At 37.7% G+C, this 26,364-nt stretch overlaps 1 protein-coding gene across 6 annotated transcripts in view; it reads right to left on the reverse strand.

Annotated features, from left to right (window-relative positions):
• Positions 1-26,364, reverse strand: part of foxn3 (forkhead box N3) — a 106,597-nt gene that overhangs the window by 15,461 nt on the left and 64,772 nt on the right. For all 6 annotated transcript variants that reach the window (XM_051869249.1, XM_051869250.1, XM_051869251.1 and 3 more), the window contains exon 4: positions 19,486-19,553. In XM_051869249.1, coding sequence (XP_051725209.1) covers positions 19,486-19,553 — 68 coding nt within the window. The remainder of the gene's footprint in view (positions 1-19,485; positions 19,554-26,364) is intronic.

Consider the following 26,364-nt stretch of genomic DNA (forward strand, 5'->3'; position numbering starts at 1 on the left):
CTTTCAACACGCTAATGTACACAAATGCTTACTTATAGTAGCTAATCTTACTTGCTATGAAATATTCATTTTGTTTTGGCCTTTATACCCCCTTTTATCAATGCGGATAATAAAAAGAGAGCCTTAAATGCAAGGTAAAAAGAATGAATGGAAACGAGGGGAAAGTATACATATTTATATTTATTTATATAAATAGATTATTAATCTATGTACATAAATATATTTTTCATATATGTAGCCTGGCTTCAAAGTTTATATTATAATATAAGTTCTAAAAATAATTTACTTCAATAATGGTTTAGCAATATAGTAGCCATTAAAACACACACACACACACACACACACACACACACACACACACTAGACAAATTCTGTGTTTGTTTTATTATTATTTTAACTTTTTTTTTAATGAAAAGAAAATTTCTTTAAATGTTTATTATATATATACACATTACAGAACATTATTACTGTTTTTACTGTATTTTTGTTGAAATAAATGCAGCCTGAGCATAAAAGACTTTAAAAACTTTAATAAAAGCATAATTATTCCAAACTTTTGGCCTGGTAGTATATATACAGTATAGCTTATTACAAATACTCCAAATCCTAAACCTTAAACAAAAATATACCCTAAATAAATGATTAATGATACAGTAAATTATGACATTATTTGTCTTTATGAACCATTTTTTCCTTTTTGATGTCCTAAAAGGGAGGGAATTCATCAGCAAAAGTATCTAGGTCCAAAACACACACACATACACACTTGGGTGGGCAAATTACATCACATTACATGACCATCAGTACTCCAAATCAGCTCCGTTTTTGTTTTGAGTATGGGGTGTTAAGTTACCCAGCGGTACCCACAGGAGGGAGTTGTGTTGTTTTCTCTCTTTGCTTTGGTGCATGTCGATACATGCTAGTGGAGCGTGAAAAGCCACTGCTACACAACAGCGTCCACTCAAGCAGTTATTCTTCTCCCCCCTTCTGTCTTTAAATCCCCAAACAAGGATTGTGGGCGGTGTGGCAGAGCCAAACACACATCAGCCGAATGGGATCAAACACTACGGAGACACTTTACGTGTGTGGAACACCAGTCAGTCTTGCCCCTTCTGGGACACACCCTTCTCATAATGACCCTGTGTCCCTATGCAGCCCTCACAACCCAGCTGATAAGCCACTAGCGTATGTGTGCTTTATGAGCCTCTAATGGCCTCCTCACGCATGAGTAGAGCTTAAAACAGTAGAGCGCGTTTGCTCAGTCCTCCCCCCTCTACTAGCCCTGCTAAACACACATACTGGACAATCCTCTCCCTCACATCTTTAAAGGGATAGTTCACCCACTCACAACCATATTTACTCACTCTCATGTCAATCTAAACCCCTTTTTCCACACAATGAAAAAGTAAACAGAACGTAACCAGGCTTTTGTCAAGCTTTAAAAATGGCAAAAAAAGAAAAAAGAAATGCCAAATGCATAAATGTAAATGTTATTTTCTAATATAAATATTTGCAGCTAAGTTCACAAAACAATTAATTAATTAATTAATTAAATTAATAAATAATACATTTAGAGCCAAATTTACTAACAGCTTACTGCCAGCGCAAACCCTCTTTTAGCGATAAAAAAAACTATTGTCAGGATTTACTAAAGGCGCGCAGTGAAAAATTATCGTTGAAAAGGCGTGGACCTTATTGCATATGCATTTGTAGGAGTGTCCCTTTCAGATGCAAAATTTATGGGAGGAGAGTATTTAAATGAATCATGAAAGGTGATTTACTAAGGTTTGCGCTAGTCAAGTTACTGATATTTGCCCCAAAAAAGCATAAACCAGACGCTAATCTGCAGTGCTCTTGGTAGATTGAGTTGGTCATGATCCGGCTGCGTCTGAGTTCTTTAATTTGTGAATTCACATTGTCAGTAGATCACATGCAGAACTTTCCACTCCCATCGGCACTTTTTTGGAATTGCGCTCTCACGCTAATTTGCCCTGTTTAGTAAATCTGGCCTATTTAGTAAATTTAGTCATTTGCCCTGTTCAGTAAATCTGTTTAGTAAATCTAAAAATTATGTAGTTAAACATAATTTGCCTAGAATACATTTCAAAATCTACGGAGCCCCTAAGGGGACATGGAGATAGAAAAAAATATGAGATGATAGGAAAAATAATAAGTCTATGATTTTGCGTTCTCTCTGAAATGTTTTGAGTTCCCATGAGAAACTTTGCGATTGTTCGCAAAATGTTTGCTTTCCCCTGAGAAACTTTGCATTCCCTCGCAAAAAACATTTGCGTTCGCTTGCAAAACTTTTGTGTTCTTTGCGAGGGAATGCAAAGTTTCTCTGGGAACACAAAACATCAATGAGAGAATGTAAAAGCATTTCCAAATAATTTTTTCCTCCCATCTCATATTTTCCCTTTAGGGGCTCTGTATAAATCAAAACTACTGTATAAAATATGATAGAAAAAATTTAATTTTGTTAGATGTCACGTCTAAAAATAACGATTTAAAAAAAATAAAAAATTAATTATGTGGATATTAAAAATCCCACTTGTGCAATTAAAACATGCATATATTTAATGTTGGTGTGATGTGACTAGTTATAAGACAGAAGAGAAGGGGAAGACTTTCAGTGAATATCTGTTCCCTTACACAGCTTATTATTTGACTTCAGAATACTTGGAATATAGTGAACAAAGAATATGGACTAATTTAATGGCTTTTTGTAACTTTTGGAGCTTCAGGCTCAGGGTCACCATTCACCTTTTTTGTTTCTACAGAAGGTGTGTGTAAATGATGCCAGAAGTTTCTTTTTTTGGATGAACTATCCCTTTAAGACTCTTATAACGCAATAGAGTGCAACAGTGCCAGCCTCCTTTTTCAGCGGCGCTGGTTCTGGAAGTATTTTTTCATTAATTTTTCCCATAGGGATTTTAAAATAGTCTTCATTAAAAGAGTTCTAAGCCGTGAACCAAGCCAATTAACTACGAGGTAAATCACAACACTACAAACTTTGATTTGAAGCAAAAAAGTTTTTGAAAATCGGGCAAAAAGACAAAGGTACAAGACTTAAAGGTTTTAGTGAGGGAAAGAACTATAATCCCATGAAGCATTGCGAACAGCAGAATCAAATTAAAAATGGAGAAATATAAAACTACTTATTTACAAATGTTGATTATATGTATAAAAACCATATATTTTAAGCTTATAGCAAAATATGCATATATATATACAAACATTTCAGTATTTTAAGAGCGTAGAGAAATCGACTCAATTACATCATTCACAGTGCTTCATGGGAGTGGGTGGCACTAAAGAGCTATTTGAGAGCGTGTTGCTTTTTCAACTCTGATTAGTGTAATTTTCTGTACAGCATCATGGGTAATGTAGTTTTTCACCAGTAATTCCACTGTTAAACAATTATTTTAAGCTGAAATAATGGGACCTGACAGCTTCAACAGAAACAAATACCATGGATTAACCTAGTAGCTCACAGTAAGGCTGTCTTTAAAGGTTATAAGTTCCTTATGAAATTGATTTTGAATATGAATGGAGTTTTTACTTCCAGAATCCAACTGTTGCACTCTATCACCATGAAATAAAAGAGCTGTCAGGCACAGACTTTCCCTCCTGTTTTGTATTTGTCTGGTCTGCTCTGTAAAATGGGCCGGTGTGTTGAGTTGAGGTGAATGAATAATTAAATAGCTCTTTAAGACGTCTTAGTGAGTTCTTCAGCACCATGTACTCTATGTAAGATCTCCGGACGTCTTCCTTCCTCTCGCTTCCTTTCGCTCCCCTGGCTGGGGCTTGCCATCGCCATGGCAACGGCTCACATTTCACACACTTGAGAACAGTATATTGTGCAGCGGCCGAGTCTAAAACAGGAAATAGTGCTCTGTGCTTAGTCGTGGCTTTCTGAGGCATGTTTACAGCCGGTAATAGAAACCAGACGCGTGGTGGCGACTATAAACGTGGACACTAACTGGACTGCGCACACACACACACACGTTCGCTGATAGCATGCAGTGTAATTTTATAATACGCAGCCTCTGACTTCAGAGTGTATTTATAGAAGTTACTGTGAAGCAGAAGAGAAATCAGGCTGCACTTTATATAACAGGGACAAACACATTTCTGAAAATGACTTTTAGAGCCAGACTGAGCCACTGGTCTGAGGTCAGCGGATTGTGCAGTTTACTGTATGACCGTCACGCACAAATCCACTTCCAACTGACCTCAGAGCCCCCATGAGCAGTCAGAGGGAGCACTGGAGTTATGAGGTGAACCTGAGGGACGCGTCCAGATAAGACCTTGAAACCAGGGATGGTTTATTTGTTTTGGCATTTTCAGTAAAGCAGACATAAAACAGAGCAAGACATTTTTTGAAGGGCACATCAATGTAGCAGCACAAAGAGCTATAGGTGTTTTATCTCCGATCATGCACGCGGAACAGCTGCACAAATCTTTTCAGCCACACCTCTGTAGCGGATCCGGTAACCCGCGGGACAGTAGAGTGGCATGGTTTTTAAGTGCGGGCAGTTTTACAAAAGCAGCCTTCAATAAACTTTACACATTCCACAGAGCAATTAGCATGAGCCATGCCACTTGACGATTTCAATTTGCTCAGCAAGACTCAACACCCACGAACCTCCATTTGAGAGACGGGGGAGAAAACAATGCGGAGAACAGACGCTCTACCGTCAGTCTTGGAGACGAGTGCTCGCTGGCTCTGGAAGACCGAAGATTTTCTCCTGATTAATGTCTTTCGTTCTCTTCTATCGCCTCTCTTTATATCTCTTTCCCAAATGGGAAGATTGAATTGACAAGAAAAAATGGCTTTGGAGGTGAAAACCCAGACATAATTAGTGGTGCATGCTAAGGCAAGCATTGCTATTATTATTTTTCAGTGATAATCATTTTTCAAATCCTCTAAAGCAAAGTGTTAAGCTTCATCCTGCACTGGTACAGACTACAGACAGGAATGATACCTCAAATTATGCAGCTTGTTGTGAAGAGTGCACTATTGCTTTTTTATGCGATTGCTGACTTTGAGGTGAAGGTGAAGCTACCAAACAAAGGCTCTGTTTACACCTGGTATTAAGATGCATTTTGGTGGACTGGATCACAAGTGGATGACGCTAAATACAGGTGTAAATGGGGTCTAAAATGTTTTGAGATTGTCCACTTTCAACCACTTTCAGAGGTAGTCGAAAACAGATTCGACCGGATTGCTTTCGTAGTGTAGATGCTCATTGTGGTCAAATGCATTCGAACAGCCACAAAAGACCACCTACTTTCTGCCTACTGGCCTAATGCGTAAACATTATGGGAAGCGCCTTAGCCAGGAGGGATTTAAACTTTGACCCAAGTTTGGTTTGAAGATGAAAAACATACCAAGCACACTGTTCTCTCACCATTCCTGATTTCTAACACGCACTCGTGTTCTTGTGGCTATCAGAGCAGAAACGAAAGCTGCTGCTCTCCGTGTGATTCTGTCATCTCCTCTTGTGTTCATATGTAAATTTCGTGAGCTTATTTTGTCCATTAGATCGAAAGATCTGAAAATCAATACATTTACCACCCATAGACCCTCCCCTCGAAGAAATCAGGACAGAAGTGGTTGAAAGTGGACAAAAGAGACCAATTAAAACACCAGGCGTAAACGGAACCGTGTCTCCCTCGCCTATTTGTGATCCAAAACGCATCTTAATACTAGGTGTAAACAGGGCCAAAAAGTGCTCAAATATGCTAATGAGATTAATTTGTTGAATTGGTTTTAGAAATGCCCTGCATGATGCATTAAATGCATCTTTAAACATTTCCTTTTCCCCCAACTCAATCCTCCCCCTTTCTTTTTCTGTCACTTCATTTTATTGTCTTCACTAGCCTGACAAAAATGGAGATTTATTCTTCTTTCATCTGAGTCATACAGATACAATGCCTTCCTTCCTCGGTGGGAGTGGGAGAAGGAGATGGAGGAAAGATGGGATGGAATGAGAGAAAAAGGGATAGACAGATGTTAGGAAAAGTGCAAAAAAAAACAAAACAAAAAAAAAAACCTCTGACCAGTCAGTATTTATTCAAATGTGCAGGTCAAGAGGCACAAGATCCAAATCTATTCTGAATATACAGTAAGGTCCAACAAAAACTGAGAACATTAGTGAAAATGCTTATATTTTCTAATTAACAATTGGAATGAAAATGGTATTTAAAAAAAGATAATTATTTAATAATGTCTTAATATTTGGATTGTCCCTCTTTTGCTGTAATGGCAGCTCTTGAGCTGTATGAATCTGATGATCATGTTCTCCAGCATGATTTGAGATGATCCAAAAAGTATCTTGAGCTTCAATGGAAGGAGAACAACATCAGTCACAGTTTTGTCAGATTTACTTATTTGATTAGTGACCGACAAATAGTGCAGAATCTTAAATATTCCTTTTCAAATAATTTAAAATTTATTTGAACCATTTTTAAAATTCCTTTAAGATATTATTTTACCTTATCCTGTTTAAATATTTCTAAACTTTTTCAGGTTTGAATCAGATTTTGGATCCCAGATTTTTAATGCGGATTCAGAATTTTGGACCCCACTGTATATTTACATTTATATGCTTTATGTTGGCTGGGACCTTGTTTTTAAAAAAAAAAGAAAGAAAAGGTTTCCCCAGACATTTCTCCCTAATGCTAGAAGGCATGTAGCTTTTAGAGCGGACCCCCCATCGTTAGCTGGGGTGGCATCACAGGCAGAGATGAATACATTTCAATGTGACTTCTTAGTCACTCATCTGACTCATGTAGGTTCAAAGCAGCCGCTGTAGTAGAGAATGAAAGAATGACTGAAATGAAAATTTACGCACCCACCTCTAGAGAAGACAGGTAATGTCACCGTCATGACAACACAACGCTCTATTGTGCGCTCTCTTTGCACTCCTTCTCTCAATGTTTCTCTCTTTGCTTCAGCTAATTCAAAGACAGAAAGAATTCCAGAACAATTATGACACAGCAGCTATTTATCAACTGTGAAATCTGAGTAATGGCAGGTGAACTGAGCAGTGAGAAAAAGGAACATTTTCAGCCTGATCCCCTGGAGCAAAGCCTCCGGCCGCGAGAAACACTCCCACATACATTCATTTACCATTTATTACATGAAGAAAATGCATTTATGGAGGATCTATGTTTTCTGCTGTAAACATGTAAAGCATCTTTTTCTGTAGACAGATTTTCAAAAGTAGCCATGTTTTCTGACAAAAAATTTTGAGATTTAAACTGTTGGCAAAAGCCAAGCTAAATTCACATTATCTTGGTTTGTTAGCATGCAAAAAGCATTTATATTACATTTTAAAAAGACAAATTAGTGTTGTAGTTTGACATAGGCAGCGCTTAACAGTTACAGACCCACTGGTGGGACGATTGCCATTATTTAAAACAATAATATTCTAAACCTAAAGTAATATTGACAAACTATATATAATTTTAAAGCTTACAGACTCTAGTTTTCATATTTGCCATAAGACGTCATAAGTCATAAGACGTGTTCAGACCTTCATTTTGAAATAGTGATGGACATGAAAGATTGTGAAATATTGGTAGAAACCTTGTTTTTTTTGTTTTTTTCTTTATGTCAAGAGTTGAGAAGATAACATCCATTCTATTTTCTTTCCGCATGCCTTTTATGTGTTTGTTAGAGGTTGAACTAGTTCTGAATGGGATGCTTCATAAATTGTATGAAAATTTTGAAAATATATGATTCAGATCACTCAAGCAATGGGTGGAAACGGGTGCATCCTTATATGGTCACCAATGGAGCCTGGATGTCGTCAAATGACATTTTGCCCAAACAAAATCTCACGGAAAGCTAAGTTTTTGAGATATCAACCTAAAATTTGGAATACAACTCAGTTTTTTTCATGCTGTTTTGTAAAATATATACAGTGTTTAAAATGGTTCAGTATACCTGAAGGTTGCGGGTTCGAGTCTCAATACCGGCAGGAAATGACTGAGGTGCTCTTGAGCAAGGCACCTAACCCCCAATCACTCCCTGGGTGCCACAGCATAAAATGGCTGCCCACTGCTCTGGGTGTGTGTGTCCACAGTTTGCAGTGTGTGTGTTCACTACTATGGGCCCTATCATACGCCAGTGTTTTTTGCTAGTTTCAGCTCGACTCCGTTATCATTTTCACATCCTGCGCCACGCTGTTTAAATAGCAAATGCATTTGCACCCATTTGTGCGCCCATAGGCGTGCTGGTCTGAAAACGAGGTATGTTTAGGCGTATTGTTGGCGCGTTGCTATTTTGAGGCAACTGAAATAGACTGTGCCACTGACCAACTGAAACCTGGTCTAAAGTCAATGGTGCAATATTTTTACTGTTAATTAAAGGGTGCGTTAGTAATATGCACCTATATGTGGGTGCACAACGCGCGTACACTCTGCTTGTTACACACACAGGGACGCACAGCAGCACACAAACATGCCTAATAAAAATAAAAGGATTACAAATTTATTATTATATTATTATAGATTATTATTGTGTGCATAAAGATAAAATGCTTTGGTAGAGTCCGGCTTGTCTTGTAGATGGTCCGCTCGTACGCTTTAACCTCGTGCACAAACAGATCCGTTTCCTCGCTAGAAAAGCGTTCAGATTTTCCGCTTGCAAATTCCGCCATGTAAATAGCGAATTCGCCATGGTGCGAGCGCAGCTGGCTTTTAAAGGGAATGGGAGATGAGACTCTGATTGGTTTATTGCACGTTATGCCCAAAACACACCCATTACTCATTAAGACAATAGGGACAATCGTTTTAGACCATGCGTCAGATGAGCCCACCATTTTTCCCGTAGTTGAACTAGCAAAAGTGGATTCGGACACGCCCTAAGTGCACTTGCGCCGTGTGCTTTAGACCATGCGCTTAGATCGTTAAAATAGGACCCTATATGTGTGCACTAACTGGATGGGTTAAATGCAAAAGACAAATTCCGAGTATGGGTTACCATACTTGGCCTTCATATGTCAATTTCACTTTCATAAAGGATTTGGTCTGTCTAAACCCCTCTTTTCCAAGAGACTTCTCTGCTCTGATTGGTCAGATTGGTCTACCACTTACAGCGTGTTGGAAACCAAGTGGCCATTATTATATCTGAATTTCAGCTCTGCAGACTTCCTCAGCACTTGATACAGTAACTATGGTGTTGGTTTTACCATATCAATTTGTGCCAGAGTACTCATTCTTAGGAAGTGCTTGCAAAGTTGATGTGCTTTTGCAGCACAGAAAGCAGCGTCTTCTCGACATGTTGACAACTAGTCAAATCAAACTCTTCCAGGACTCAACTACAACTACAGTTTTTGAGAACAGGTCAAAGTAGACGTTGTTCACAGACAGCCAATGAAGACCAAAGGCTGGCATTATGCTAATTTTTTTACAAACCAATGTAGGTTTGTGCAGGAAGTAAGGCTGAAATTATTAGCGACTTAAAAAGGAACTAAAGAAGACACAGGTGATGATGATTAGTAATAGTAACTATAGAAACAAACTAGCAATGGGAACAAATGGAACAGAATAAACAGGAACCAAACACAGGAAATAAGAGCATACAAACTAAGAGTAACAGGAACAGAAACCAATACCAAATGTGACAATTTGGCGCTAAAGAAACATTTCTTATTATTAATGTTAAATACTTTTGTGGAAACTCTTATACAATTTGTTCAGGTTTTTTAATGAATAGAAAGATCAACAGAACAGCAATAAGTTTCACATTTCTCCTTTAAAATCTCATAAAATTGGCCCAATTCCCTTCCATTCTAAGTGCCTTACTGTAATTGTTTTTTTTTTGTTTTTTGTTTTTTTTAATAAAAAAAAGCTGAAATTCTAAAAAATATTTTAAAAATTATATGAAAAAAAATAACATTTCAATTGAGCTTAACTTTTGAAGCTGGTTAATTCCTTTGATGTGCATATGGTTGTGATGTCATCTTTATCAAATGAGATTATCAATAACACTAATAATGTTACAGGGAACACTAGGCAAGGATGAAAGGACGGAGAGTGCAGATGCAGACACACTGATATGAAAGTACATATACACATTCTCATACACATAGTAGATGTGACTACATATTCAAAACACGGCTCAGTTTTGTCACGTTCATTTTGATACAACTCTTGTAGAACAAAGAGGAGATAAAAGAGGAAACGTGCAAGACAGCAGGGAAGGGGAGGCAGGCAGGAGACAGCGTTCTCGTTCCAGCAAACACTTCCAGGCGTTGAGAATAATAAGGTCTGAAAAGCATTACTGAAAGAGTTCCACAGCTACGTCCAATCCTGACAGCCTTTCTTCTCAGCAAGCGAGTGACTTAGCCCTTGAATTTCAAACTGTTGCGGCTAGTAAAAAAATTGTGAGACACGTCTCGCTGTAATTCATCAGAATTCAAAAACAAAAGTTCGTTTTTAACTTGTCGTCTACATGACGAATATAGTTGGCTTGTTGAAAGGGAGTATTATCAATTTTGGTCTGCACACTTTTAAGGTGTGAAGGTAATCTGCATATTCAACTTTTACTGTGGACTTGACCAGGGAATATACACGCATTTCCAATGCATGTCACAGCACATTAAGAATGTTTTTGTGTTATAGTCCTATTGGCCTGGAATGAATCAATGCAAACTTGAAGTGTAAACATGCTATAACAACCCAAAGGTCACACTGAGTCACAGTGAGGGGAAAAGTTCACTCCGGGTAACTGGGGCATCTACTCACCAAGACTTCCATCCTCTATTGTTATATATACTCACACATATAAAGTAGGCTGCATCCAAAATCCCATACTTTCCTACTATATAGTAGATGAAAAACAGTAAAGGTTCTTTATTGGCATTGATGGTTCCATGAAGAACCTTTAACATCCATGGAATCTTTTCATTGCACAAAAGGTTCTTTACTGTGGTTCTTTTAAGAATTGTTCACTGAAAGGTTCTTTAGGGAACCTAAAGTGGTTCTTTTATGGCATCACTGTTAAAACCCTCTTTTGTAAACAATATTTTTAAGAGTGTATGTCCGAATTCACAGTACTCATAAAAGAGTAGGCAAAAAGTACCCGGATGACCTACTACTTCCGGCGAGATTCTGAAATGTGCATACAATGGACACTTTACTATCCCATGAGGCCACGGGACAGGATTTGTGAATGGCAGTGAAGCAACGCAACTGACACTGGTAGGTCACGTGATAATGACAACATTTAATGATTACGATTTGAATGATTACATTCAAAATGTATAGAACATACCTTTTTAGCGGTGGGAAATTACTTATTCAAAATAAGTACTGAGAGTATGTTATTTTGGATGCAGCCATTGACTTGTTTATTGTTAGTACATGCAACTCAAATGAGCAAATCATGGGACTTGATGAGGAAAAGTGTGATATTACTTCACAACTGCCTAACAACAACCTGGAGCACCTCAATAACCATCTAGCAACTTCCCAGAACACCCTAGCAACTGCATAGCAATGTGCTAAAAAACTGTTTGAACACCTCTGCAACTGCAAAGCACTGCCCTAGCAAACAACGTAGCATTATGATGGTTTTCCAAAAATGTAAAAAGTTCTAATCACTAAGCCTCATTTAACCAATTTGCCAACAGAAGCATTTCTAAATGCAGGCACAGCTTTCTACAGTCTTTGAACTTCAGAGGCGCTACTCAACATGAAGAGGCTGGAGAAAAAAAAACAGGAAAGCGCAAAAGAGAGGAAAGAGGGGGGTTTATTTGGATCGTTTTTCATGGAGTGTCAAAAGGGCTTCCACAATCACCAAATCAATCCCGACCTACCGGTAACTGGGCAAGAGGTGAGAGGTGCTTAGCTGTGAGAGAGTGTGAGAAAATAAGGGAACGAAAGAGAGAGACAAAGAAATAAAGGGGGAGAGAGCAATGATCAGTTTTGCAGTGAAACTGAAGAAGTAAATCTCACTGGTAATCCCTTATTAAATAGTTCTCAGAACTTCTCGGCCTTTGTGCTGTTCTGTGCTTCTCGTTTTCGTCAGTAAAAAGTCTGTTAAAAATCCAATAAGAGGCAGGATATGGACCACTTGTCACAGCGCTAATACACACTCTCTCGCTGCGCCCCAATACAGAGGCTGAACCATTTGAAGGCCGCATTCGAAGGCTGATTGCGGCACAATGAAGGCTGTCTCAATTCGAAGGCTCTTTCAAATATGGCCTTGAAATGCATCTTTCATTTCCCAGGCAATGAAGGATACAACAGATGGATCATTCGCGGCTTAGTTTTCCCCAGAATTCATTGTGCGCCGATGAAGACAAGATTTTTTGTTTTTTTTTGTTTTTTGCTTTTATTTAGCAAGGGTGTATTATGTTGATCAAAAATTAAAATGAAACACACATTTCACATAATATTACAGAATGTTTGATTTCATATAAATGCTGTTCTTTTGAACTTTCCATTCTTCAAACAATCCTGAAAAAAAAGAATCACAAATTCTTTTTTCTTTTTTTTCCCCTTCATTTTTGTTAACAAATCAGCATATTAGAATGACACCACTTTATGGACTTTAAATGGGATGCGAATGGCAATTCCAACTGACTTCACTGACTAGGCTACATATGGCCCCAATCTGTTTACACAGGCTTCCAGCTTATGAAATGTTATAAAGTTTCTATTAGACTTCAAAGAAAGCTATTTTGAAACTAAATGACCTCTGGGCTGCCATGACTGACAATGTGCCAGTGATCGGCCTGTCACCAATAAAAGAAAGTCCTTCATCTAGTCTGACTGGCAACTTTCACTGCAAAATCTTTCTCACAGCAACTTCAGAAGGTATAAGAACACATAAATCAAAATATTTCTAATATTGTACTTTAGAGTGCTAAAACTAAGATTAAAATTACATCTCCAAGTGAATCACTTCCACAGTACTAAACTGCTCATTTGCCTGTCACTGCCTCAAACATTTTGGTTAAATCTCTACAGTTTTGAGCGTTGCTCCCAAGACCCTCAGTCATAAACAGTGCTTTGTGCCATAACAATTATTTAACAACTATTTATGCTAGCAAACAAACCGAGAGCAATTAATTCCAATGCTCGTTCAGCACCTGATTCACTTTTATTAGTAATCTAAAAAAAGCAGTATCTCTGAAATAGAGCTGGCTTGCACTTTTCTTGTTCTGCCTTTGTTGAACCCATTTCACATCCATCTTTCTCTTAAAAAGGATTATTTAGCCTTAATAACTTCTTTTTGCCTTGTAAAAACTACCTCTAAAACTGCTAATTATATCAAGCTAGCATCTTAGATCTACAGTAACTGACATTTCAATAGCTATGCAAGGGACAGGGCCTTGACAAGCAGAAGAAAACTTTGCTTTAGTGTTTAATGGCATATCTAAGAAAGTAGCATAGCTGAGGGCGCAGTACGTGCAAACTGTAAACGTACGTCAGTGTTTGCTAGCACTTCTGAGCTCAGCAGATGTCCCTCCTACAAATGTGGCAGTCGTTGCAGGTGTATCGCTGTCGCCTCCCCACGCGTCAGATAATATCACAGCCACAAAAGAGTTTACAAAACACACAGCTAACTGCCAATTATACCGAACAAGCCGCTGCCTGCGCGGCACCTCTATGCAACACTCTAAAGCCGCTTTTCTAGAGGGTGTGTTATGAATTTTTTCTGTCATATAAGCATGTTTAAGAGGTTGATGATGTATAACCAGCTATATATAACTAGGCACTCATTCGCATGCATCAGATACTCATTATGGTGCAGGGGTTTATGTAACTAAACACAAAAAAAAAGCAAAATAATGATCAGGCTGTGAGCGAGCAACCAGAGTTGCTCTGTTGTAGGAAGTGGATGTCTGCTGGGCATTGGACTGGCACACTTGCACCTCAGATGGAAAACATATACATAATAACAGCTCTCGCAAGGCACTTCCATTAGTGTGCCGCTTTAAATGCCACCAGGTTAATTAAATCTCTGATTACTGTGATTCACATGCATGAGTCTCATCAAAAGAAATACATGTGGAGAGATTCAAGCACATACTAAGGAGAGATTAGATCAGGGAAATCACGAACATTTCAGGATAAGAATATCAAGTATATCATAACGATGGACCATGCGCTGTGAAATAAACCAAGCCATCGGTCAATGACTCAAGAGTTTGGTGATAATGAATTTCCAGTCAAATTAAATATAGATAACATTTTAGGTGCACTGAATACGAATTCACTGAGGTGTCTAAAGAAAAGCTTCCGGTCATGTTGATAAGTCAACCACTTGTATCATTGGGCCACAGTAGCCATGGGTCTTAAAAGGGTCCTATTATGCTTTTTTTTTTTTTTCATTTTCAACTTTCTTTAGTGTGTAATGTTGCTGTTTGAGCATGAAAAAGGTCTGCAAAGTTACAAAGCACAAAGTCACTCCAAATGGAGTTATTCTCTACATCAGTAAGCACTGTTTCTGAACTCTCTAGGACTTTTCACACTATGCTTAACCCCGGGTTATCGTCGTTCTAAACACTGCTTTTAACCCCAGGTAAAGGAGCGTTGTAATTTAGATGCAGGGTTAGCACCTCTTTTTACCCAGGGTTATGAAACCTTGCTCTTTTGTTGTGTTAACTCCGCATTGCGGTGCCAAACTTGTACAGTATGAAATGAAGGGGTGTTAGAATGTTACGACTAGATGCTTAGCAACAGACAACCAATCGCGTGCCTTATATTCACACGCTTTGGGCAGTCACGGAAACACCGCATGATGTATAAACAGCATGATAGAAAAAATGTCAAATAGCGATAGAAAACGCTACAATTGGAGTGAAGAAGAGACCGTCATTTTTACCATTATAGTTTGAAAAGTTCACTCAGAAAAAAACTTGATATTACAGTCAGTGTAATATGAGGATGTGCAATGCTAGAGCCTTTATGTAAATAGGTCACATGCTGCGTTTGTCCAGTCAGTGACACTGACACCGCAAACATGCAGATAAGGACTTTAACCTGGGGTTTATGAATGTGCAGTGTGAAACGGTAGCTTATGAATACCCAGGATTAACTGTTAACCCCGGGTTATAGTACGAGCCAGTGTGAAAACTGAATAAAGATAAACCAGGATTCCGTTTACCAGGGGTTTAGAATGACCCAGGGTTAACTATTTCAAATGTGAAAAGCCCTTCTGAAATGCCTCGATTGCAGTCTTGGGTTTCCTTCTGGGAACGTACTCATCACAATATTCTTCATTTAAATTATTCCTGCCCAAGTCATACGCAAAAAAAGGAGCAAGGCCTGGTTGAGTTGCGTTAGTAGTGTGTTGAAATTCTTGGTTATGGTAAGGGGCTTGACATTTCCAAAACATCCTTTCCCCACCAGCGTTTTTTTTTAAAAAGTTGCCACCTAACCTCCAACATTTTTGATCATTTTCACAACTTTCATGGTCCCAGAATATGGTAGAATAAGCTGGTAAATTTCATAAAAAAAGCAATATTTTGAACAAATACCTGAGAAGCAATGCTTTTATCGCTTGTTTCTGCTTTTTTTTTGTCTGTTTTCATCCAGAGATTCTGTACCCTTTCAGAAGATGCGTAATAGTGCTCCCTACTGTATAATAGAGGTCGACCGATATATCGGTCGGCCGATATATCGAGCCGATATTTGTCTTTTTTAATATATTGGCATCGGCCGATAACCGTGTTTAGTAGCGCCGATTTAAAGCCAGGCATGTCCGCGGGCAGCCCTGTGTTATTGGTGCGGTGGAATGTGCTGCTGCCGCATGTGAATTGAAACTTTTGGAAGATTCAACAACAGTCCTGGGAGATAAAGGTAGCCTAAGGCTTAAATTCTGATATTTCAAAGTCCTATGGCCATATATTTACTATATATTTCTAGTAAACTATGAAGTGCTGCTTCACTTAGTGAAAGAAACAACGGATAGCATAGAACCGTCGGGAACTGGCATAATTATACAGCTGGTTGAAGGTTCGCTTACTTGTAGTTAACTTTAAGGACTGTAGTCCAAAACTACCAGCAGCTTGCTTGCTAACATATTAGCCTCAATGTTATAAGTTCTGTTTTATTTTTCATGTATCGGAGTCAGAGAATTTCACTCTGTGCTTGGGGCAGCTCTGACAAACACTGCAGCGTGATTGAGGGCTACGTTACTCCGACAAATATTGTCAATATTAAGAGGATTTGGCATTTCCAATTAATGTAAGCCTGTTACATTCTTCTAGTCTATTATTATTACTATTAGGTAAGCTACTTTTATTATTAAATTAATATTATAATAAATTTGCCCCGCAATAATTTCACAGCGCATCACCGCATAACTGACGTGCTGTGAGGATAATAAAAGATTAGGTTATCGGCTCCTCTTTGAAAATGTTTTAAACATTTTTTAGGTCTATTATACAACGAATTAGACCTATAATTAAAATTATTAACAGTCTATAATATTTCCTAACACTGCAGTCATAAATGAAAATTAAGAGCAGCTTTAGGCTACTTCACCAAAAAAAAAGAAAAAAAAAAGCTGTTTAACACGAAATACTATTCTTCTCATTTTTTTTCACTATATGTACGGGCAACAAAGGAAATTATGGAATAAATTAAGACAGTTATATACTGTTATCAGCATATTATGTTGAAATTCGTCTCTGAGAGAAAACGCTCCGTTAATGCAGCGTCAGACAGCTCCGTCACTTTTACTTTCACTTTGAATACTGACCGAGGTTAAGCTTTTACCGGCATAACTTTTCCGCAAAGTTTGCACGTTGCTTCTTCTGTGATATCCATTGGCTCCCCTTCTTGGTTGAACCTTCCTTCGGGGGGCCTCGGACTTTCGGCCCGCGGATTTGCGCTACGCCACTGCGCAGAAATGTATGACATTTGTTCAGAAGCATGGTTTGATGCAGATAATAGCCGGGTTTCCATCCAACTTTGCATTAATGAAAATTCAGCTCAAGAATATGCGCATCTGCGTGTGTTTCCATCAACTGTGTAATGCGAATAAAAATGGACATCAGCCTAATAAAGTGATGTGTTCCGACCAATGACATACATATATATATATATATATATGTCACACAGATATTATCCTCATTAAACCTGTCTAACGTTAACCGTCAAGAATGTCAGAAATCACTAAGAGTTTAGCACTGTCCTTGCATACAAGGCTGTGCAACATGACAAAGTTTTTAATTGATTTTTATTTATAAAGTTGTATTTATTTTATTTAAATGTATATTTAAGTTTACATTTATGTTTCAACAAACTTGAAAAATTCAGCTTGATAAATGCTCTAAAACTTTTATGTAAATCAAGTCAGTGTTCAATAAATGATGTTAAGTTTAGAAATGTTGTGCATCCACTTATTATTAGTGTGACATTTTAGCATGCAAATGAAGGGGAAAACTTCAAGATATCGGCCCTAAAAATCGGCAGCACATATCGGCCATCGGCTGACCCTGACCTCTAAACATCGGCATTGGTTATAGAAAAACCCATATCGATCGATCTCTACCGTGTAACAGTGAAAATTCTGTCAATGGCGGAAAAGCGTCGTCTCATAAATGCCGAAACAATTCCATCAATGGCAGGGAAAGCGTTAAAGTGGTTGACCAATCACAACACTGGTCCAGCTGACCAATCAGAGCACACTGTGTTTTTATGAAAGAGGGGCTTCAAGAGACAGAAATAAACAGAGTGTTACTTACAGACTCAACAAAATCAAGACTTTGAAAAAGGGCATAATAGGTTCCCTTTAAACTGAATAAAATTGTTAAGAGGAGGGCTAGTTCAATAGCATAAACTGTGACCAACTGCGACCATGAACCAGGCACGTCATCATGGTGAGCTTTTGAGAGATTCTGATTCTGCATAACTTCCTGTCCTCTATCTGTCTTCTCTATCAATAAAAAAGCAGCAAAAGTCAAATGCAACAAATAGGAAGCCCATTACTCTTTAAACATTACTGAATAAACATCACTGAATGCAGTGACTAAATAAACTAAAAACACTGCTACTGTTATCGTGACATTTACTCTCAAAATGCTGGGACCAAGATAACAAGGAAAAGTGCACAACAACCCATCCAATCCTCTGCCTGCTGAGGCTAATGAGTGTAATAAGGCATTTCATTGCAGCCATTATTAAAATAGGCAAGGAAACAGCCACAAGGTCTAGTTTTAAAAGGCCTGCCTTTATAGATTCAACATTAAAAGGGTTCTGTGTACAGAACAATTAATTTTTAGGCAAGTGACAAGCAATTGCCCTGTATGGTACATGTTATCTTCTAATGGTGGAATATCTTATACACTACTGTTTAAAAGTTTAGGGTCAGTAAGATTCTTTTTAAGAAATTAATCATTTTTATTCAGCTAGGATGCATACAGTTGATCAAAAGTGACAGTAAAGACATTTATAATGTTAAAAAATTTCAAATAAATGCTGTTCTTTTAAACTTTCTTTCCATCAAAGAATCCTGAAAAAAAGTATCATGTTTTCCACAAAAAGTATTAAGCAGCATAATATATTGATATTGATAATAAATGTTTCTTGAGCACCAAATCAGCATATTAGAATGATTTCTGAAGGATCATGTGACACTGAAGACTGGATTAATGTATCAGCTTTGTCATCATTGTCATTTGTCATCATTTCAAACTGTAAAAATCTTCCACAATATAATTCTTTTTCACAAAACAATTTTTTGATCAAATAAATGCAGCCTTGGTGAGCACGAAAACATGAAATCAGCACCAAAAATATTACAACCAACCCCAAACTTACAATATATTTAAGACAATATATTTTTTGTCATAAATTAACATTAAAAAAAAAAAAATCTAAAGAAAATGTAACTCTGTTACTTTAAAAATCTTCATTTTATTTCCAAAAATACATTATTTAGTAGCTTTTTGTGAGGGAGTGAGGGGAAAAGTGTTACCATATAGGGTTAAGGAACAAAGTTCACGCCAGGACATTTATAATCACCAGTGAATATTTTGTGTCATTTTATCAATTTAGTTTTCTTTGGACACTTCACACTTCTGTTTGTTCAACAATGGGGGAAAAGACTTACGTCAGAACTGAAAAAGAAAAAGAAATCTCTGGACTACAGAATGAGACAGAGGGGTAACAACTAAAAGGCTGGCAGGATCCAAATACCACATTGAAAAGAGGTGAGGAAAATCGGTCTCAGATTTGAAGCAGCTCTTTTTATACCAGGGCAAACAAACCAAATAAACACCCACTCAGCTAATTCCTGTAGGAGCTAGCCAGGTACATGAATATGAGCCTTTTGTAGAAGGAAAGGCTCATCTAAAAAGCATGCAAATAAACCAAGATCCCTTCTTGTAGTAGAACTGATGCGGGTAAAAAAAAAATAAATAAAGAGCACTTGTCAGTGGAACCAAAAACACATTAAGGACAAGAGAGATGGTTCACAGCATGTAAATACGGTAAGACACGTCACTCTACCTTGTAGTAGGACTCCCTTGTTTTTTCTGTAAAAGGGACTTCCTGGCCATATTGGAGGACTGGACATACTGTAAAGAAAACACAGCGGAGAGAATGATGAGAAAGTGACACGAACAGATGATGTACAACTGACAGATGGACTGCAATCCTGAAAAGACATTTTAAGAGATAAAAGACATGTGCCAAAAGACAGAAGAAGAGAGAGTGAGTGAGACAGAAAGAGCGCATGTACAGTACACATATCCACAAAGCGAAGTCAACGTAGTGGCTGCCAATTTTTACTGTAAAATCATATATGGGATCGCAGATCAAGTTATGGGATCATGTTATCACAGTTTCACGTTAACTGATAAAACTAGAGAGGTGCAAAACTTTGGGTACAATGGCAGTTTCTTTAAGGGCACCTCCTCTGCCCCCCTAAACGGACAATGAGAAGTCTCCTAAACGTCACAAACACTAAATATATACAAAGAGTTTTCAGCAAACAGCTGCTGACCATGTAAACAAAACATAGAGGCCTATTCAATGTTGAGACGTGACTATGCAGCAACATAGTCATTATATCCTTTTTCAGATTGAGCCCTCGTAGCTTTAATCATTGCTTTCTACTGGTGAGATGACAGGGCGGCTCAGGTGATCGTGCAGCAGACTTCAGTACACAGCTGCACAGCGGGAACCCCTTCAGCTGAGTTACACACTCCCGATTGGTGGGACCCTTTTTTTTTTTGCACAAATTAACTGAACGAACAGGATTACTGTGTCAGTGCTCTGTGCTGTCATTAAGACATGAAAATGAGATGGTTTTTTATTGATTTATTTTTCAGGCGTTTTACAAAACCAGTAAATGGACATTCAAATATGCCTGAACAGGAAATAAACTGAGATACTATATGCTTTCTGTCAGAAATGGAATCAGACTTCAGGATTTCTCACATATGAAAGCTATTGATTTTTCTTAGAAATCATGGACATCCTTTGGAGAGGAAGGTCAACGGGTCCTTTTCGAAAAGAAGTGATGGTATGAGGCAGGATGTGTGTACAAACTCAAAGGTATCTGAGAAGAGTAGGAACAGAATAAGGAACAACAGATATGTCAGGGTCACCATCATACTCAGATTCATGTCTCATGAAAAAAAAAAGAAAAAAGATGAATATCAGTTTAAATATATATTTTTTTGATATAGTATAATAAAATAAACCATATATAATAAACTTTTATTTCACTTTAAATGAAAATTACCCCACGATTTACTAGGTTGTTTACTACCTCTCAAGCCATCTTAGGTGTATGTGACTTTCTTCTTTCTGATGAACACAATCAGAGTTATATTAATAAATATCCTGACGCAGCCAAGCTTTATAATGGAAGTGAACGGGACCAACGAGTATGAAGCTGAAGAAAGTGCATCCATCCATTATAAACATGTACTCCACACAGCCCCGGGGGGTTAATAAATCCCTTCTGAAGTGAAGCGATGCATTTGTGTAAGAAAAATATCTGTATTTAACAAGTTATAAAGTAAAATATCTAGCTTCCGCCAGACCGCCTTCCGTCAGACCGCCTTCCGTCAGACCGCCTTCCGTATTCAACTTCAACCTGACATTGCGTCAGTTACACTTTTTTCGTATGTTGAATATGGAAGCCGTAGGATGTAGCGTAAGCGTTTTGAACTGCAAGAGGCGTTACACTTTCTTCCTAAGTTGAATATGGAAGGCGGTCTGGCGGAAGCTAGATATTTTACTTCATAACTTGTTAAATATATATTTTTCTAACACAAGTGCATCGCTTTTCTTCAGAAGGCCGTTATTAACCCCCCGGAGCCGTGTGGAGTACACGTTTATGATGGATGGATACACTTCTTTTGAGCTTCATACTCGTTGTTTCCCATTCACTGCCATTATAAAGCTTGGATGCGACATTATATTTATTAATATAAATATGACTGTGTTTATCAGAAAGAAGAAAGTCATATACAACAAGGATGGCTTGAGGGTAAGTAAATCTTGGGGTATTTTTCATTTTAAAGTGAGCTAATGCTTTAATTTTAATGAAATGTAATAATTATTATATTAATATAAAATGCTAAGCATACATATAAATAATATTACATGACTTAATTAATATAATAATATATAATCAATATAGTATAATATAGTATAATTGAGCAATGAATTAATTTCATTACAAAACATTCTATTACATTTATTCATCTGTTGATTATTAAAAATATACATATAATGTAATATTTATATAATATAATACATAAAAATAATTATAAACAAATAATATAAATAAATAAAAGATAAATTACAAGTGATACAACAGTATAAAAACCTGTAACAAGTAATATATGTTGATCAAATGTACTACTTGAGGACGTTTGTGAAAGATATAAGTGCAAAAATGATCAAAGTTCCCAAATTCAGTCATGAATTTTCTCTTTATCTTTTTCATCTTCTCTAATGCAATCTTTTTCCCTGAACCATGATTTTTCATGCTTCATACTGTTCTCATCCCAAACATTGATCATTTGTGACAGCAAATTTGAATTTCCCGACCTTTTTGTTTGGGATATGTGAAGTATTTGAGCATGGTTTTGCATTTAGCAGGTCCCACAGAGTTTAGAAACGGTTTAACAGCATCTCTGTTTTCTGACAATTCCTTCTGATCTAAATATTTTTCGCTTCAAAGGTTACAAAATATTTTTTTCCCATGGATTAAATGCTCAGTTACTATCAATTATCTGCTGGTGTACGATTCCTCCTCCATCTCTCTCAGTGCTCACCGTGAGCTTTACAAATCTAATCAGGAGCAGTCTAATCTTCAATTTAGCCCTCGATCCACTTTCTGCCTCCCTGTAGATTCAGTATGTGCAGACATTGGCTCTGTCATCTTCCCCTTCTTAATCTTCTTAGAGTATATTAACTAATTGAGAATTAGAACAAACAGAGGTGGCACAGGGCTTTGAGCACATTTGTCTACATGGTGTATTTAAAAGCCCGAGCTTGCGGGTTTGACGGGGCTGTTTTGGCTCTGGACCTCTTCCGATGAAGGAGCGCTCTACGGTGCGTGGCATCTCTGAGCACCGAGAGGCCACGTGCCAAAGCAAATAAACACAGCACTGCCACTTCACATTTGCTAATCTAAGCAGGGCTGTCAGACTTCAGGTATCTGCCCTGACAGTTGAGGATAATTTAGTGTGAGAAGTAATGGAACCTCTCTATTTCTTTACGGATCCATTAATTACAGTGTTCCATCAGAATGTGTTTGATTTTTTTCCCCTCTTTTTTCCCCGTTGAGAGTGATTAAAACATATCTCAGCACAGCTCAGACACAGCTTGAGACGAACATCTTCATTAGCATACTAGTCGCCTAGCAACTGAAACATCTCTAACTTTCAACTTTGAGATTTTTCCACTAACCTTACACCTGAGTACAGCATGCAGTCATTACTAATGTACAGGATCCACCAGTTCTGATTCATTTATCCCCTAAATGGGGGAAAGAAAAAAAAAGAGAGTACCATCTCTTAAAGGCCCACTCAAGTGCCTTGAAACGCGCAGCATTATTCAATGTCTTGACGTAATTTCCATTGAAACAGGAAGACAGGGCGGGACATATTGAACAGCTCCTTCCCTTTTTAAAACAGCCAATAGCGTTTCGTTTATATCACAGCTCGGCCAGAGTCGTTGAGCCACAGTTTCCTCCTAATCTCTAACCATTTCTCCTCCTAATCATCTTCATATTGCTTTAAAATACAGCATTCTGTGTAGAATTTAAATGGTCCGATATGTTTTGTGGTCTGCGCCGACTCCTGCATATGATCCGCTCTGTGCTATCGTGTCTCTGAACCGGAGCAGACTGTGCACGCTACGGCGGTTCGCATGACAGTAACGTGAAACCAGGCTTCATTCGCTCCAATGGAAAACATATTTACACTGTCTGAATTGTTCCATATTCCCTATTTAGTGCACTAAGTGCCATTCACCATGTAGAAAATAGTAAATGTGTGAACAAGTGACCGATTTTAGTCTCAGCTTCAGCGTATATTCATAATAGGGGGTAGGACACTTTAGATTCTACAGAGCTTTTGATTGGACAGAAAATATGATGAGCAGCTGAAGTGCAGGGTGATTTTCTTTAAAAATTCTTACAATTATTATATTTTATAATACTTAATATAACTATGCTATTCAATGTATTGATTATGAATGAATATATTAAAAAAAGTAATATTTTTTGTTTCACTATTGTTATTATTATTATATTTGTATTATTTTGTTACTTTAGCTTTTTTTTCTTTTGTAATGATTTTGTGTTTCTAAAATGTTTAAATAAATTATAAACAACAAACAATAAATATTACATATAAATAAAAATCAAATATGTAGGGTGAATTAAGGTTGATTGGGACACTTTTTTGCCAGTGAGACTGGGAAAAAATGTCCCAATTAAACCTGAATTCACCCCTATTATAAATTTAAAAATGAACTAAATAAAAAGAAGATGAATAATTATGTCTTGCAACAGCCTCTGAAGTGTAATGAGTAATGGTATAATTTTGGTATAATTTATTTTATTTTATTTATGCCGAAAGTCAAAAGTCTGGCTGTAGAAAACTACCACATACATTTATGCTTAATGTTTAAGACTAAAACAAAGTGCACAGTGCCTAAAGTACAGTAAACATACACAAAACATAGCAATACTAGGCTTCAAATAAATGAGACCAAGCTCTTTTGTTGATTTAAACAGTTAGGCGTAGCACAACCAGAAGGTATTCATGCACCATGCTGCTGACACAGGCACAAAGAGACTTTTGGCTGAAGTATGAAGGGGCCAGATCCCTGCGGGGCTGGGTTCACCATGCCATGTCTCCCTCTTTTGGTTTCTCCTTCCATCTCTTTAGCAGTCAAGACCAGTGTTTATACTCCTAATGCACATGTGCTTTGTATTGGGTTACAGCTATGGTATGTGTTGCCATGGACACAGCATGCCTCATGATAGACGACCCAGGTCCTTTTTTAATCAGCTGTAAGAACCAAGCCAAAAAAAAAAAAAAAAAAAAAAAGCGAGAAAGCTTTTATGATATTACGTTATTTATATGTTATTATGTGCCCTCCACTCTCTGAACATAATAAAAAGAAATGAGATCTCCTGCTGCAATTATTTGGCCCATGGTTTCACCAGTAAAATTTAACACATTCAAAGGAGTGAACAATCAAACAGCTGGTGATGGAATCTGAGCCCATGAGGACTGGTATAGCCTTGTATCAATAGCAGCTCTTGTTCTTGAATAAAGGAACCATTACTGTTGCTCATACTTAGTGTTAATGATTTGAACAAACTCCTCCTAACCCTAAGGGGCCATTCACACAGAACGCATCTTTGCATCTAAAAACGCGAGACGCAGCGCTCAGGAATGGTTTTAAAAAAAGTGCAGCGTAGAACGCGAGGGTCTCGAGATGCGTTTTTGAGACGTGATGCAATAAAGACAATAACGGAAATAATAGAAATAGGCAAACAGCTGAATTGATAGATACAAGTTTTGACATGGAGAAAAAAAAAATAATAATAATGAGCGCCTCCTCCGCCATGTTGCCGTCAAATAAAAACAGAAGCTTGCAACGCTTGCCCCGCCTCCAAGTTCTTCCGATTGGTCCACTGTTTTGGAACTGACATTGATGAGAGGCGCTGCGTGTAGAAGTTGAAATTCTTTTAACTTGACACGGCGTCTTAAAAACGTGGCACTCATGTGCGAGGCGCTGCAAAAGATGCTAGACGCGAGTGTAACGGTCATGCGTGTCCGTCAAGCGTGTGTTTACATAGAAAAACAATGGGAAAGTAGTGCATTGGAATAGAAAAACGCGTTCTGTGTGAACGCGTTTTTGACTTGGAAACCATTTGTGCTACAGACATGAATGGCCCTGTCCCAAATGGCACCTTAAACACTTGCGGTCTTCCTACGAGTCTGCACTTTTGTGACGTAATGACGCTTTGACTGTCGGGAAGAAGTCTGCTGCCAATCTCGCACCAGTGCGGGCTCAGCAAAGGTGCGCATCGAGGGCACATATAGACTGCAAAGAGGGGCGCTCGCAAGCACCTTTCTAAAAGCCTAAAATAACAAATGGACACCGTACTCTCATGGACTTACCGCTAGACACACTCTAAAAAATAATTCAGGTGACCTGTTTCCACAACTTAAATAAATGCATGGTTGCAAGTTAAAAATGTATTATTTTAATTAAACCTTTTAAGTTGCAAACATTATTTTGTTGAGTTCTGTTGACATAATGTTGATCATTAACATCAACTTAACATTGCTTATAATTTAATCTCAAATTTCTGCGTTAATTGGCTTTTTTTTCTAAAAATTAAGTTGTAGTAATGTAATGAAATTGTCTTGATAACTCAAAAAAATTCATGCAAACTGTTGCATTCATTTTTTTGTAGAGCCAACGCAATATTTTTTAGAGTGCATGTAAGTCCACAAGACCAAAAGTGCATATGAAGTGTGCCATTTGGGACAGGGCCAATGATTAAAATCATACACCTTGTTGAGAAGAGGTGTGCTACTACAATGTCTAAGCATTCTGATCTCCTGGTAGACGATAGAGTACAATATAAGACATTGGGGTGTGCTCTTTTTGGGACAGTAAGAAACCACCTATAAACCACCCAGAACACCATAACAACGCCGTGGAAATTACCCAAAAGGTATCAACTGTAAGCATTATTTCTGCGTGCCCGGTCATACCACTAGTTCAGATTTCTACTTGCCTTTCACCACATTTTTTTACTTGCTCTAAAATAAAAAAGTTTTTGCATTTAATTGTAAATTTACTTATGCATTTAATTGTAAACGCATTTTGTAAATG

Source organism: Ctenopharyngodon idella, chromosome 17 (genome assembly GCF_019924925.1).
Source record: "Ctenopharyngodon idella isolate HZGC_01 chromosome 17, HZGC01, whole genome shotgun sequence".
Lineage (NCBI taxonomy): Eukaryota > Metazoa > Chordata > Actinopteri > Cypriniformes > Xenocyprididae > Ctenopharyngodon > Ctenopharyngodon idella.